The sequence below is a fragment of the Cottoperca gobio genome, chromosome 18 (genome assembly GCF_900634415.1).
Source record: "Cottoperca gobio chromosome 18, fCotGob3.1, whole genome shotgun sequence".
NCBI lineage: Eukaryota > Metazoa > Chordata > Actinopteri > Perciformes > Bovichtidae > Cottoperca > Cottoperca gobio.
In genome coordinates this window covers 800,337-815,730 of record NC_041372.1, presented here as the reverse complement: position 1 = coordinate 815,730, position 15,394 = coordinate 800,337, and the positions used below count along the sequence as shown (strand labels likewise).

At 44.9% G+C, this 15,394-nt stretch overlaps 1 protein-coding gene across 1 annotated transcript in view; it reads left to right on the top strand.

The window, feature by feature from the left end:
* LOC115023606 (ATP-binding cassette sub-family A member 1) overlaps nt 1–12,336 on the top strand; it is a 148,416-nt gene extending 136,080 nt beyond the window's left edge. Inside the window, 2 exon segments of the mRNA XM_075074151.1 lie at nt 7,076–7,319; nt 11,597–12,336. Of these exon segments, the coding sequence (XP_074930252.1) occupies nt 7,076–7,319; nt 11,597–11,725 (373 nt within the window). The 3' untranslated portion in view covers nt 11,726–12,336.
* The last annotated feature ends 3,058 nt before the right edge of the window (nt 12,337–15,394 follow it).

Here is a 15,394-nt window from a genome sequence, read left to right as displayed (position 1 = left end):
AAAGGATTCAGGAAAGAATGTATGTTGCTGCAGCTAAGAAGGACTCAAAGGGAGATACACAAAGAAGACATTTAGCAAAGGTTTTAGTGGAACTTCTCGTGAACTCCAATATGACTTTATTATTAAAGGAATACTTCAACATTTTGGTACTTTCAAGGATTCAAAGCCAATTAGCTTAGCTTAGCATAAAGACTAAACATGGATAAAACAGACGAGATATGTAACGTGATCATTGGAGAGCTTCAGAGGAGCTGGTTGGTGGATTGTGTTTCCTGGTCAGAACCCGGCTATCTGTCTGTATGCTAAGCTAAGCTAACTAGCTGCATGCGCTAGCTTCATATTTACTCAACACAGACGGAAAGAGACGTGTTTATCCCACACGCAGCCCGGTCGTTCTGCATGATCTCAATTCCACATGTGTTTTTCTACAGACCCATGAATTCCATCTCCCCCTCCCTGTCATTATGCACACCCTTAATAGACTTTGTGCATGTCCCTTAGTGCGTTTGTTACGTCTCCAGAGCAGACACACCCCCCCCCGCCCCTAACTCTGTGATCTGATATTATCTGACATTTCACAAGACCAGCACTTCTGCCTGAGCCCTGCATGTAACCGTGAGGCCGATCCATTACCTTAGGTACAGTCTGCTGACTTTATTACTGCTCTATTGTGTGGTCACACACACACACACACACACACACACACACACACACACACACACACACACACAGGAATATATGGGGGCCATGGTTGTACGGAGAGAAAGATCAATCCACCTGGGACGAGGGGAGGAAAGTTGTGCCGGAGATTTGGGGCAACAGAGCGTTAATGTTATATCACTGTGAGTCCAGCTGTACTCCATATAAAGCTGTACAGCTTCTTAATCAACACTTGACTGCCGCTCGATTGTGTTTAAATGTAGTGTTTGTGCAAGATCAGGCTGCACTGATATTATTAGTATTAAACTGTTCAGTGGAGCTGCGGAGGATTAGTTCTGACTGTGATCAAAACATTTCAATAACTGCAGCGTTTAAAGTCCAAAATTCAAAATGTATTGACATTTTCTTTATATAATCATGTTTTATTTCCACACACATAAAATCCAGATAATGAAGTAATAAGAAATGTGTTGGGTGATGACGTCGTTGACACGTTGACAACAGACAGCTTTGAATGTGAGATAAATAAAAAGGCGTTCAGCACCGTGCAGAGAGAAGTAGGGAGTGAGAACGAGGGACAGTTGAGGGGCTAAAGTGTGGGAGTGAGGTACCATCAGCCCCCCCCCCCCACCCCCCACACACACACACACATTGGGGTAATAGACAGTACCACTGTGTCAATTTCATCCTGTCTGCAGGGGAGCAGGGTGGTGTAAATTATGTATGAAGCACGCAGGTGGTGCAGGATAGGTAAGAGTGAGGGAGGAGGAGGGAGGTGAAGGGAGGAGGGAGGAGAGGGTTAACACATGTCCTACTTCACTCTACATGTTATCAGGTGAAAGGGAATCATACAGTGGAGTGAGAGGCAGCAGATAAGCATGATGTCTACACCCAGTTTAGCCATGTTTCAGATCTCACTGACGATTTACATGCTGCTGAAATGCTATCTCTCCCTTCTCTCCCTTCTCTCACTTCTCTTCAATCTTGAATAATTTCTAATTAAGCGTCACTATCTCCTCAGAGCCCGCTGTAATAAATGTTTCATGAGGTGTGGGACCCTGTTAATGACTGAAAAGGCAATTAAGGACTGTCTGCTCTGTTTTCTTTTCTCCTCACTATCTCACCACATGTTTGTGCTGCCATGTTGCCCCCCCCCCCGCACACACACACACACACACACGTGATCCACCATTCTGTGTGTCAGTGTGAGCCTCATCAATTCAGCTTTGCAGAGTAAAACTCTGAGCATCCAGTGTTCTGTTTGTCTCCACATCTGATCGTCACAAATGCACGAGCTGTTTCCAGTTTGTGGATGGGAAGAGTTCCATCAGACAGCGGGGGGGGGGGGGGCTGTTGTCGCACGGCGTGAGCGGCTGACCTGCGAGGCTGATGGTGCTGCTTCTTCCCCGTGCCCCTCCCAGCTCCCAACGTCTCCATCTCATTTTCATCACAAGCCGCTGAAAGGAGTGCAGATTCTCACCGCAGGGGCAGCTCTTACATTTTGACCCCCTATTGCTCACCCTCCCACATCAGCCCCCCCCCCCACCGCCTGCTCTTCAAACCCCTCTCTCCACATTCCCCTTATTTATTCCTGCCTCTGCTGCTCTCAGGTGGCGAGGCGTCCGACGCAGCTATCCTAGTGCTTGTTAGTGCTGCCCCCTTTAGTTCAGAGCTGACCCTGTCTTTATCACTGAGATGCCCTTCTTTAACAACCCTCCTCTGTGTATCAATCAAGCCCCAATCAGCCAAAATAGCCCATTTAACCAGCGAGAGAGGCAAGTCAGCATGTGAGCACGGCTGAACAATCGGTTTGGGCGGTGAAGTCTGAGCAGTAGGGCGGCCATTTTAAGAAGCCCTTTCATTATCCTCCTCCGTGGCTGTTAAAAATATCCTGTTATTGAGACCCTCAAATCAATCACACAGGAGTTTATGAACGTCTGACAGAGAAGGGGAAAATAAATAAGTAAAAAGATGAGCAGGAGGCTGTAAATAGTGCTTTAGTACAGCAGTGTTCTGCTATGAGAGCTCCCAGGTGTTAAGTAAACCCAAATGAAGTGGAGGCACCAATAAAAGCAGCTTCAAAGCTCCCCTATAATCTTGTCAGTTAGAGAGGCCACCCGCGAGCCCATGCAGGATTTTCCCCTGATTGATAGCATTCATATCCCCTCTTCATAGAGTACCTGCAGTAAGTACACAGCACACGCCTGGAGTCTTATTCCCCCCCCCCCCTCGCTTAAAGCGCGTCCCGATATATAAAAGAGGAGTGTAAAGTGCCTTTAATGCATTAAGGTAATGCGGTGAGTTTTTACAAGAGCGGTGTCTAAAAGTTTGGATCAATCCGCTGAAGTTGAAGCGAAGAAGTCCAATAAACTCCTTCCCGCTCACCGTGCGGCAGCTCCGCAGGTGTGCCATTAACTGCAGAGTTTACGGCTTTAAAGTGCGCGTCACCGGCGGAGATGGAGGACAAAATAATTCTCTTTACGGTTTACGATGCATCGGCAACGTAGGTGTAATTAAGACGGCTGGAACATGGACAGACAGATGCCGTATATGTGCATATCTGAGAGTCTGTCTGCACTCTAAACGTCCTCACTGATCGTTGACAAGAATCTGTTCTGCAGGAATTCACGTGGGACTGTGTATTGACATTACCTTTATCGTGGCTTATTGCAGCTTCTACATCTTCAAGGTCTGCAGAGATTGCTTCATGGCTCGAGGCTTTTTATTGGGTGAACTGTGCACGTTTGTAAATACTGCAGTAATCATTTTAAAGGCTGCTGACGGCCTTCATGTGAGATTACTTTTAAAAACACAAACTTTGCATGCAAGCAGCTTGTAAATATGTTGACTTGTCACTTTACACAGGACGCGTTCAACATCCAACGGTTTCATTTGAACACGTAATCTTCACTCGAGGTCCGATTGAAGCTTCCAACTGAGTCTGACATGAAGGTGCAGAGTGACTGCATCAACACTTCTGTAAAATAACACGATTGTAATATTTTAAGTTCTGATCATAACGGTGTCATTAGCTCGTCTTCACACGTTTACATGAATGACATCTGAAACACATGGAGGTCCACGCTGCCGTCTCTCCAGCTCCCCCTCCAGGCACTAAGGATAACTACCTGCCTGCGCGAGTCTCACTGACCTCTCGCTCCGCTCCGCCCTGCCCTCCCCCCCCCCCCCACACGGACACCAATACAAGGTTCAGCAGTGGCGAGGGTGACCTTTCCAGACTCCCTCGGATGAAGCAGCAGAATTACTTTCTGTCATCGCCTTATCTGTGTGTGGCCGCTGTTTGTTTTGAATTACATGGAAGACTTCAGCAGACGAGGGTGGGAGAACATTACAGCGTGGAGCCGCTGTATCATATCTCTAATGTAAAATATTATCAACGGATTACTTGTGACAATGCGGTGCAGTCATGACTTAATCCACTCCATATTTTCTCCCTGCTATATTCAACCCCAGATTGCAAATATCTTGCTTTCAGCTTTAAAATCAGCCGCCCAATAAACGCTAATGAGTAGTTTCAAGCTCTCTGAGCCGACCTCTCCCACACAGGCAGGGTTTACGTGAGGAGAGCTCAGACAGACAGTCTGTCAAACATGAAAGAAGTTGTTTTGTTGACTAAAAACGATGAATATGAAGAAAGATGTTTTTCCCAAAGTGCTGCGTGAAGCTCCTCGTCGCAGCAGAGAGAGGAAGTACAGGTGAGGTAGGCAGGGGGAGCTAATTGATTTTTACTGTCACTGACAGGCAGCTTTTTATTACCCACGTAAACTCAAAACCATTTCACCAAACCTTTCAGCCACAACGCCTCCTGGCCTTATTGGATTTTGTAGAAAATAAAATATTTGTGCATCTTGTCTGAGCTCGGCAGTCCTTGGACGGAGCACGTTTCCTGAGCCGCCAGCGATAATAAACACAAGGGGATTATGGTCATAGTCTTGATTGGATGATGAATTAAGCTTGATGTGGTGCTGCTGCTGTCTGATTACACTCTGTGTCGTCTGCTGCATCTTATAAAAGTTGTGCTTTACTAAATATAAAACGTGTTGGAAGACTGCGTGTGCAAATAAAAGCCGATAAGCAAGTTGTGACTGCAGTACATGAAGCCCTGCATGTATGGAGATCAGCTATTTAGTCCTTTTAGTTTTATTTAAGTTATTCACAGTTGTGTCCCGTCTGCCCACTGTTGGTGAAGGTTGCCCTTGAATGTTTTTATTTGAAAGTAGAAGGACACTCGGGGAGGGCGCAGACCTCCAGCAAGGCCGTCTCCATATGTAGAGAATAAGAGCAAGATTTCCATGTGTGGCTCTATCATCATATCCTCCTTGGTCTGAAGTGTACATGCATTCACAGGCGTCTTCTGTTATGATTATTAGTCCTATTATCCCTGATGTCATTGGTAAATCTGTGCGTTATATCAGGGATGTATTGATGGACGACTGAAAGAGATGCTCGATGAGCTGATGCAGCATCTGATGCGAGGCCGAGGGTCAGCGTGAGGACAGTTAAAAGGGCAGCTGCTTAATGAAGCTCTAACACGCCGATACTTCAGGGCTCCATCGTTGTCTCCACACGATGTGTACTGCACGTCTTCACGGGGAGCCTTTGGATCCCTGGGGTGTGCAGCCCTTGAGGAGATCACAGTGCAGCTCTCAGATCCTCCCCGTGCGGCCGGCTCCATGTGTTGTGTGAAGCATGAGTCCAGTCGTTGCTGCACCTTATCTGTTGTATCCCCCGAACACTGTAGCCAGTTTACACGTGTGTATATTTAGACACCAAACCTTAGCGAGACTTCCTCGTTCCCTCAGCTGTTGTGTGTCTGATGCTAAGGGTCGTCACTTTCTGGATCAGCTAAAAGTGTGAAAGCGTTGTTTAAGATCGAATGAGATGAAAGCTTCAGGAGACCTGACGTCTTCAAAGGGACCAGATGTTTGCTCCATGTGCTGCTGGCATCATAACATTATAGACGGGCTAAATGAATGTGTATTCTGATATCAGTGTAGGCTCAGGCAGAGCGTCAGTTTCCATGTGTGACCTGTGAGTCCCGTGGGTTTGTGTCCACATACTTCTGACCGCTAATCACAAGTTGTGTTCCTGCTTCTCAATCTTAATGCAAGACTTTCCAATCGAGCAGCGTTCAGACCTGCCTGGTGATTTGCCGCGGCTGCATTAGAAACACACGTGTTCATTATTAATGTACATTCATATTAGATAAGCATTCCCACACGGTAAGCAAAGTTACACTGCTCTTGCTTTGTGGCTGTTACTCGAAGCGGCATGTGTTAACTGGAGGACTTTGCGACCCGTAGGCTCCTCATTGTGCTGCTCAGGCCAGCTTCACTTCCTCTCTCCCTCCCTGTGGGATCTGCAGGCCTGCAGTTTATTCAGCATATCTCTAATTGCCACTAAGGGAGCCTGTGACTCGGTGCATGTTGCGCCGTACCAGCCCACAATGGACATTTCTACCAGTAAATTCAACATTAGGGAATTAATTAGGCGGAAAACAATGGGTCATGAGAGTGCTAACGACAGAACAACAAGGCACAGAGTCTTATTCGGTGCTCACCAGACGTAGCATACAACAGGGGAGAGGCAGAATGCTAATTAGCTTAAGAGCTTAGCTGCGGCGTATTTTCATCTGGGACAATATTTTATGTCCAGGACTATTGTTTATGTTGTAAAGCGATAGCAGCAGAGCCTGGCTGTAGCTGCTGCTTATCATATACTAACAATAATGAAGGAGTTTTTTATGTTCAGATTGTTAAAGCAGCAATAATTATGTAAAAGAGAAATATCTGCTACCAGCTGCTTAAATGCTCCAAACTGTGTCAGCTGTGACTTTACTTAGTCTTCGTCCAAATGTTTCGTTTTACTAGAGTCTGTGCATTTTATTTTAATCCGAGTCAAAGAGAAGCGTAACTATTTGAAAGTGTTTTATTCGTCAGAAGTTTTCTGTTTCTCTTGTTGTCTCTGTTCAGTCAGTAAGTTCAAAACATTTCCACTACATTTTATTCTGCTCTTCTTCTTGGTGCCTGTTGGTCACCGTGTTCACTGCCGTCTGCTCTGCGTCGTGGACAAGAAGTCAGTCTTTAATAACCTTTGGATCTCAGCAGGAAGCTGCTCTGACTCTCTGGGTTTTCATTGTATTCACACATGGAAACTAATATCAGCCGTCGTCTGGAAGCATTTCTGTCTCGCATGTTCTGCTTGACTCCAGTCGATGCTTTCTTCTTTGATGCAGGAGATTGTTTTTTGAAATATTACTTGAAGAAGTTGAAAAGTGTATCCGTCAGACTTGAGATGATGGGAATATGAGACAGATTATATTTTCTCTATTATCCATCACGTTAGATCAGTCAGCGGCTGTTTCTGTGCACTGAAACTCAACTGTTTGTTGCAGGTTTGGTGACGGCTACACGTTGATTGTGAGGGTCGGGGGATCTCCTCCTGCGCTGAAGCTGGTGGAGGACTTCGTCCAGCAGTCGTTCCCGGGCAGCGTCCTGAAGGAGAAGCATCACAACACGCTGCAGTATCAGCTCCCGTACATACAGGGAGCGCTGGCCCACATCTTCAGCCAGTTCACCAGCCATCAGCAGAGGCTGCAGGTGGAGGACTACTCTGTGTCCCAGACCACGCTGGATCAGGTAAGACCCACCTGAGCTCACTGCACCGTCTGTACTTCCATAACGTCTGCCCTCAGTGAAGGAAGTGTTACATTACTGCGTGAGAGATATAATGCATACAGTAATCACAACCTTGTGCCAACATCAGCAAATAAAGAGCAGACTGTTCCAGGGGGGGACACGGGGAGAATACTTTTGTGTTCTCCTGAGAAACTTTACTGTCCTCAAATGACGCAAGAGTTAGCCAGCTCGCACCCCCCGTCTCCCCTCCTGTTGCTGAGGGACTACTGCCCACAGCAGCTGGTTAGACCAGCGGCCGGCTGTGAATCTCAATCACAGTTTCCTTGGTCCATTTCTATCACCGTAAGTGAAAAATGACAGACAGCACTTTGATGCCTCCACTTATTCAGGGTGCGATAAGATGCATGTCAGCTTATTATGTATAAATTGCATGGCGTTGGTAATATGAGGTGCATCCTCTGAAGCAGACGTAGAGAGAACATACTGTCCCTTTGATCAATACTCCCGAGTATCATCCTCCAAGGTACGGTGAAAAAATCAATCGACGTAAATCTCTTCATCTCCCTTCCGTTGTTACTGCCGCACAAAGCAGCAATATCTATTATATAATCTTCCTTCATCTTCATGTCTACCATCAGAAATGGAGGCAATATATTTGCAAAACATGTTGGCAAGGCTTCACGCACACACGACACAATCTTTGCACAGTTGTGGCTGTGAGGGCTAAAAACAAAGCATGCACAACACACACACACACACACACACACACACACACACACACGCACAGGATCCATAGTGTGAGCGGCGTCCTGCTGCGCCTCGGCATTGTTGCTTTGAATGGTAGAAACGTGCTTATTTCCAAAGGTTTGTTCTCGGCGCAGAGTGGGAGATGTTCCTTTAAATGTTGTATCAGAGCCGATCGTATTTCTAGTTGAGTTGAGCATGAGAGCGGAGTCGTTTAATCATTTATTCTTAAAAGCAAAACATCAGTTTTAGGGCTGCACTGAATGTTTTTTACGTTCCAAGCTTTTCGACTGAAGCTTCGAACGTCTGTCGTCACATTTTATGTCATAACTAAATGGAGAAAAAATGTTTTAGTTATTGTGGTTCAATAAATGTAATGAATGGAGCTGTAAGTTAATACGGCCTCTCTTAGTGAGCAGCAGAGAATAGTACTTAACTGCAGGGAAAGTGTCAACACCACATATGGACTGAAGCAGAATATTTGCTTTGATAAATACATGCTGTGAATTTAAACGCTCTGCAGTTATTGAAATGTTTGGATCACAGTCAGAAATGATCCTCCGCAGCACCACTGAATCTAACTACTAATACTTTAATACTAATAATATTAGTGTCATCTGCACAAACGCAGTAAATGCCATCAGTTTGAATGTCACCGCTGTGAATGAAGCTCGTAGAAGAGGACGCGCCATTGGGGCCATGAGCCGAACGTGTGCCGACTGTCTCCAGACTCACCTGCTGTTGTTCTGTGGAGACTCACACATCATTAGCTCATCACTCAATGCATTCAGCATGTTAAGTGCTCTCAGTTGAAGTCAGTGCAGGATCACATTTAAACATCTACGGTTGTCCTCTCAGACTCACAGCTGGAACTGTCTGTGGGGTTAGTTCAGCCGGCAGCGCCCGGTATCGATCAGGATCTGGGCCGAGTTTTTCTTAATATAAAAAGCTCCTGCAGCCATTGGTGAGATAAAGTGAGCTCTGCGTGTTACGGGCTGGCTTCACCTTGTGTTTTCCAAATGGCCCCAGGGAGCTGATGCAATCAGGCGCTCAGAGCAGTGTGTGTGCGTGTGTGTGCGTGCCATTAGAGGAGCAGGCGAGGTGAGGCCGACCTCTGAGTATCCAGACAGGTCATCGGCCCGCTTCAGAACCCTGACAGAGGAGACACGGGGAGTTCTCTGTGCTGTTACGTGTGCTGTGGACCTGCTGTATCAAAAGCAAATGATATAAAGAATCCCACACGATACCCCCGTGAATAACCCTAATTCAAGATAAAACCATCTTTTCCAGCATTATTTAAGTAGGATGTGCCCTTCAGGGGGCAATTAGCCTATCAGTAAGACATGGAGAACGTATTAAAAGCTAAATGCTTTCATTTAGTTTCATTTAGCGCGGCTTACAGTCACACTGGTTTCTGTGGAGGATGATGAGCAGAACTCTGCTTGATTTCTGTTGTTCTGTAATCGCCCCACATTCTGCGCTGGTCAATATTTAGCAGATAGTCTGTAAATAGTTTGAGCAGGAGGTCAGCGTATTGCAGCACAGAGGGGAGAACCTGTGGAGACCCAGACTGTCACCTTTCAGCTGTGATTTATAGAGAGCAGCCTTGACCTTTAGTGTAACACCAGACCTGCACTACAATTAATATCGACCCGCTGCAGCGCAGGCGTTAACTCTGACGGCCAACACCGCCCGTGAAAGAAAATGTGACTTTGTAAAGTGTACGTTAAGTATTCTCTACTCTGTGTCTTTTTATTCTTATATTGAAAAGGAATGTACGCACACAACACATGACAGCCCTGTTTGCATCAGGAGTCACAGTCACAATTATCTAATTATAATAAAAGCACACGCAGAACTCCAGATTAATATTTTTGCATGTACAGATTTTCCTTTTGTATTTACAGCTTGTTGCTCACTGATCAGTTACTTCTTGTTTAAATGATGCCTGCATGTGCTCATTATGATGCATGGTTCAGCAGGTGTGTCCACTCTTACACTCACAGACACTAAAGAACCTTTGAAAGTCAGTTTGCGTGAACATGTATGTAAAAATATCTTACAATCTGCACGGACTCCCTTGATGCAGGAGAGGTTAATTGGGTGATTTGCGTCCTTCCTCTCCTCTGTTCTGCCTCAACGGGCATCAAACAAACACCCAGACGTTCCGTCTGCAGTGTAATTAATGCCTGTATCCATGTGTTATTAAGAAAGTGCCACTCAGCAGCTCTGGTGCGTGACGCTCGGGTCATGACTGGATGGCTGGCTAATTATAGAGAGCGAGCTTTATGAGAAAGTCATATCACCCGGCAGGGCATGAATCCACCGCGGTGGTCACCTCAGTCACAGAGGCTTTGTTTACCTTCACAGACACTTAAATACAGACTTCTGATTTCAGGTGGAAACATACACAGCTTCGACTGTGAGGAAAGCAGAGCATGACTCAGCACTTTGAGAGGCAGCGGCAGGTCAGAGAGCGATAGAGACGTGTGCAGGCTGAGGCTGTTTCTCCTGTCAATCTTCTGCCACACACACACACACACACACTGCAGCCTGAGGCGTTCTCACTTACAGCGCAGGTGTGCAGCTTCTCTTTGTCGACATGCTTTAAGGTCAGGGCGCTTTACATACAGAGGGACCAGGAAGAGGAAAGTGTCTGAATAAACAGGACATGGAGTTTTACCTTGAAGGGAACACAGGATCGTAATCTGCGTCTGCATAATTACTGATTGTAACTGAAATCAGAGTTTAAACACTTTGCAAAGACAAAGCAGCCGCTGCTCATCACTGTCTGCAGCCGGACTTTAACTCCAGCTGTGAGGAGGACACCGCTCCAGCTGTGACGTTGGAGTCGGAGTTTGTAAACTAAACTGGATGTGAAGAGGAGAAAGAGGAATTACGATCCTTAATTGAGATGTTTCCTGAAGGACGTAATGTTGTGAGCAGGATGTGACGCAGCAGTGAGTAACAGGCGGAATGTATCCTCCAGATGATATCGTCTGTTAGTGTCGCTCCCTGCTCCTTCACGTGTTTGACTCTCTGTCCTCGTCAGTTGTTGGCGCTGTAACTGATTTTAATTCATAAGCAGTCTGAGTACTTTCTGATTGAATTGGTCTGGACGTTTCGTATTTATTTTTCTTCCATTGAGATTTTTAATACAATCCAGAGATTCACGTGTGCTTGTATGCTCACACAGCCGCTGACTGAATGAAGAGGCAATGCTCTTATCATTTATATGAGCCTCTTTGTGGCTTTCTCCTGTGGAGTAAAAGTCTTTATCACATCAGACAGCTAATGCTAAAGAGAATAAAAAGCCTGCACTGTTTACAACACAGTGAAACCCACATGAAAGCCTTGCCATTGATTTCTCCCAACATTAAACGGGCATCACAGAGAGAAGAGATTGTTTTATTCTCCGTCTCAGCCGGTCAAAGATGTCAAGCTGCTCGCCGCTTCGCATGGCCGTGTCCTGCTGACTCATTCACATGCAGCCCGATGTCTGTTTGTTTACTCTGTTCTACCTTCCTCATCAGGTCTTTGTGAACTTTGCCAAGCACCAGCATGGAGAGGAGGAATCTCAGGCCTTCGACAACGCAGTGGACACTTCGGACGAGATGCCGCTGGAGTCTGTGAAGACTCAGCGAGGAGCTGAGAAGCTGTGAGGAGCAGAGCTGCGCCTGAAGCAAGACTCAAAGAATCATCTCAACTTCATCTTCATCTGCCTTTTACTGTGACCAATTAAGAAAACTTTATTTTCTTAAAGGTGAAAAGTTGTCTACTGCCATATAGCTTGTTTACAAGGGGACTTTATAAGATACTTGAAACTCTTCCTGCTCTGATGATTGAGATGATGACTTGATAAGAGATGTGTTAATATATTTAGCAGTGACCCTGGAGAGCACATGTGTAAACTATATAGCATTTTTATTGTAACTGATTGTGAACGATGATCATTACGTTACTGTTTGCACGCCTGTCGACACCTGCAGTTTAAAGTGAGTCAGCACATTTACCTCTTTAACACGTATCTTTATATTGACTCAGTTAGTGGAACGCTCTCTGCTTCATCTCAGGATGCTTCACGTGTAAAGAGTCAGCGCTGCGTTAACACATCTGTACTGTAGAACACCGAGAGGCTCTGTCCTCTTCAGTGAGCCTGACATTGTGTGTTCTGTCCTCACATTACTGTCACGCCCGTTGTAAAGAACACTTCGTCCTATTTGTACTGAATATTGCTTCATGCCAAGACAAACGATTAAACATTTGCACAACTTGTAAAGCGACTCTGCACATTGCTGTTTGTCCGCTGGTTCATTGGATCGCAGTCTGCACGGCTCTTCACTTCAACTATCCTGATGTTTTATCGTCCTTCTGTCGTGTGTTTCACTTTGAGAGTTGCAGGCTAAGTCTGTCACACGTCCATCTCGCTCCGAGTCCACGGGGGCCAGAAGACAGACGAGAGCGTGAGGCGTTCACTTCACATTTACACGCTGTTTGTCTGCCAGATGTTTTCTTCAATTCCTGTTGTCTATCACACGGACACTTTTACTGCCTTTCTTTTTTTATTTCTTTTATTCTATTTCCCACCAGAAAATTCAAAGCTAGTGCGTCTTAAACTTGATCCAAATGTTCATCTTCATTTCACAGAACATGCAGCTCTAAGATGTTTTATATTTTATGTAATTCTACAAACATTTCCTGTAGTTCTCCACCTGGTTCAGACTTCTCAAAGAGTCTGCTCTGCTTGAACTTTAGACGTGTGGAGTCAGTCACATGATCATCAGATGTCAGAATCCTCGACGCGTCGCGGACTTTATTTCTGTAAGTATGTTTGTTTGTTGCGCAACGTTTACTAAGCTCCAATCTGTAAGGAATAAATAAAGACCGTGATATTAATTATGTCAAACAAATACACTCAATTACAAAATGCAATAACACGACGTGTATTAGAGCCGAAGATTACAAACTCTCAGATTATGGGTTAGGGTTAGGGTTAGGGTTAGGGTCATGAATTTGGGGAAATAAAGTTCTTGTCATTGAAACACACGGCTTCACTTTGTAAGGTTGGGTCAATATAATTATAATAAAGTTGTTTTAACAGAGCCAGTACCTGTCAGAGGCTCAGGGCTGCAGTGGTTCCCTCTCGTGGCTTTAACTTGAAGTAGTTCAGTGTCCGTTTGGTTTTCATGTTTCACACATCCTGTCTGTCGTCGCTCTTTAGAGGTCGAAGCTCGCTGCCGGAGGCCGTCACTCAGAGGGGATGACGCTTCTCTACAGGTACGATTACTTCTCATACTCCATCATTATTATAATCTTTATGAGCAGAGGTTACAGAGCAGAGGCCTGAGAGTGTTTCCTGTAGATCTCAACATGCAGAGCTCCGCCTGGTGTCCCTTTCTTTAAATGTTCTCCCGCTGTGCAGCAGTAACCAAATACACACTAAACACATTTACGTGCTTCCATCTCCATGAACACAACGCTGCACCAGGTTATTGTTTTTTCTTTTCCCCTTATTTTTTAGTTTAGTTCACAAACACATAGAAGATGATTTTATAATCATACTGTACAGACAGTTCGTCCCCCCGGTACTGTTCCTGCTGCAGGCTGCCTGATTGGCTGCCTGGAACAGGAAGTGATCCGTACAATGTCTCCGTTTGTCTCCCGCAGACGCTTCACAGCAGCTTGTACTTCCGTCTGTCTTCTCAGAAGGATTATTTACTTAGTTGGACACTTGGAATAAGGAGACATCAGTTGAAGGAATATATAATCTAGCTTTGACATTGTTTAAACACAATACATGTTCATCTCATTGCAGCAGTGCTAATAAAAGCTGTTCCTGTCTTCAGGCGTCATGAGGACCAGACAGCCGTTCTTGTCTGACCGTTCCGCTTCAGAACAAAGATGATTTATTGATTTACTTCTTGTTCCGTGTTGCAAAACAGAGCAGAGATGAAAGATGTCTCAGTCGATGTACTGTGTGTTCCTCCACACTGAATAACCTTCGCGCAACCTTCACCATGTAAATACTGCACAACAGAATAAAAAGCACCTCAGTCTTTAAGAGAAGACGTATGAAAACATCTCAATTCAATAATTGAAGGTCTCCATCGTGCACTTTGCTCGTGTTAATATTAACCTTGTTGTTGACAAATACATTACAGCTCCCTGCTGTGGTGAAACTGAAAACCTTTAAAGGAAGAGACGTAATGCAAAATCCAGATGAAGCACTTTGCAGGATAGTAAATGAAAGTTCCTGTTGTAGAGCGCATGCTGTTGCTCACGTTTCTGGAGAGACGCTCTGCCTCAAGCTGCTCTGTAAATAAACACGATGACTTTTGGGGATTTGAAAGTGAAAAAAGCCGTTTAAGCCTTTGTTGTGATCAGAAAACTATTTTAAACCTAATTATGTTTCTGAGAAGCTTCTTTAACTTTGAACTTTAAGTATTTGTTTGTTTGATGTTTTGTTATTTATGTAGGAATTTATTTATTTACTTATCTGCATGAAAGAGTATCTAGACTTTCTCCTGAAAGTGCAAGGTGAACATCATGGAGTCATTCCGACATGAAACAGGAACTGAACACCAGCAGGGATTATAATCATGAATCTGTTATTATTTAGATGATTTCAGTAGAAGAACAACAAGCACATTTACTCAAAGTCCCGTCTCCCGTCAGGCGAGGACTTTAAATCTTCACTTGTGCCATGACAGACTCACACACACACACAGTGACCAGCAGCACAAGAAGATAACACCAAGTTCTGTATAATAAAGTGAAGTGAAAGTAGTTCAGTGTAACAATAAGAATGAAGCTTTCATCACCGGGAATGTTTTAGTAACGCTGAGTGCCAACGCGTCTAAATACTCAAACTATTCGCTGCTCGTCACTCGAAGAGTTTAATGCTTTTCTCTCATCATTTAATATTAATGTGAGTGCAAAGCTGTTTTTATGCTCAATACAAAACAAGCTTGTCACGCTCTTTACATAATGCATGTGCAGTTTCCTGAAATGGAAATCAGGCATGTACTGTACGTATGTTTTGAAGTGTGTGTGCAGGACATATGTTTTGAAGTGTGTGTGCAGGACATACGTATGTTTTGAGGTGTGTGTGCAGGACGTATGTTTTGAAGTGTGTGTGCAGGACATATGTTTTGAAGTGTGTGTGCAGGACATACGTATGTTTTGAGGTGTGTGTGCAGGACGTATGTTTTGAAGTGTGTGTGCAGGACATACGTATGTTCTGAGGTGTGTGTGCAGGACATATGTTTTGAAGTGTGTGCAGGACATACGTATGTTTTGAGGTGTGTGTGCAGGACGTATGTTTTGAAGTG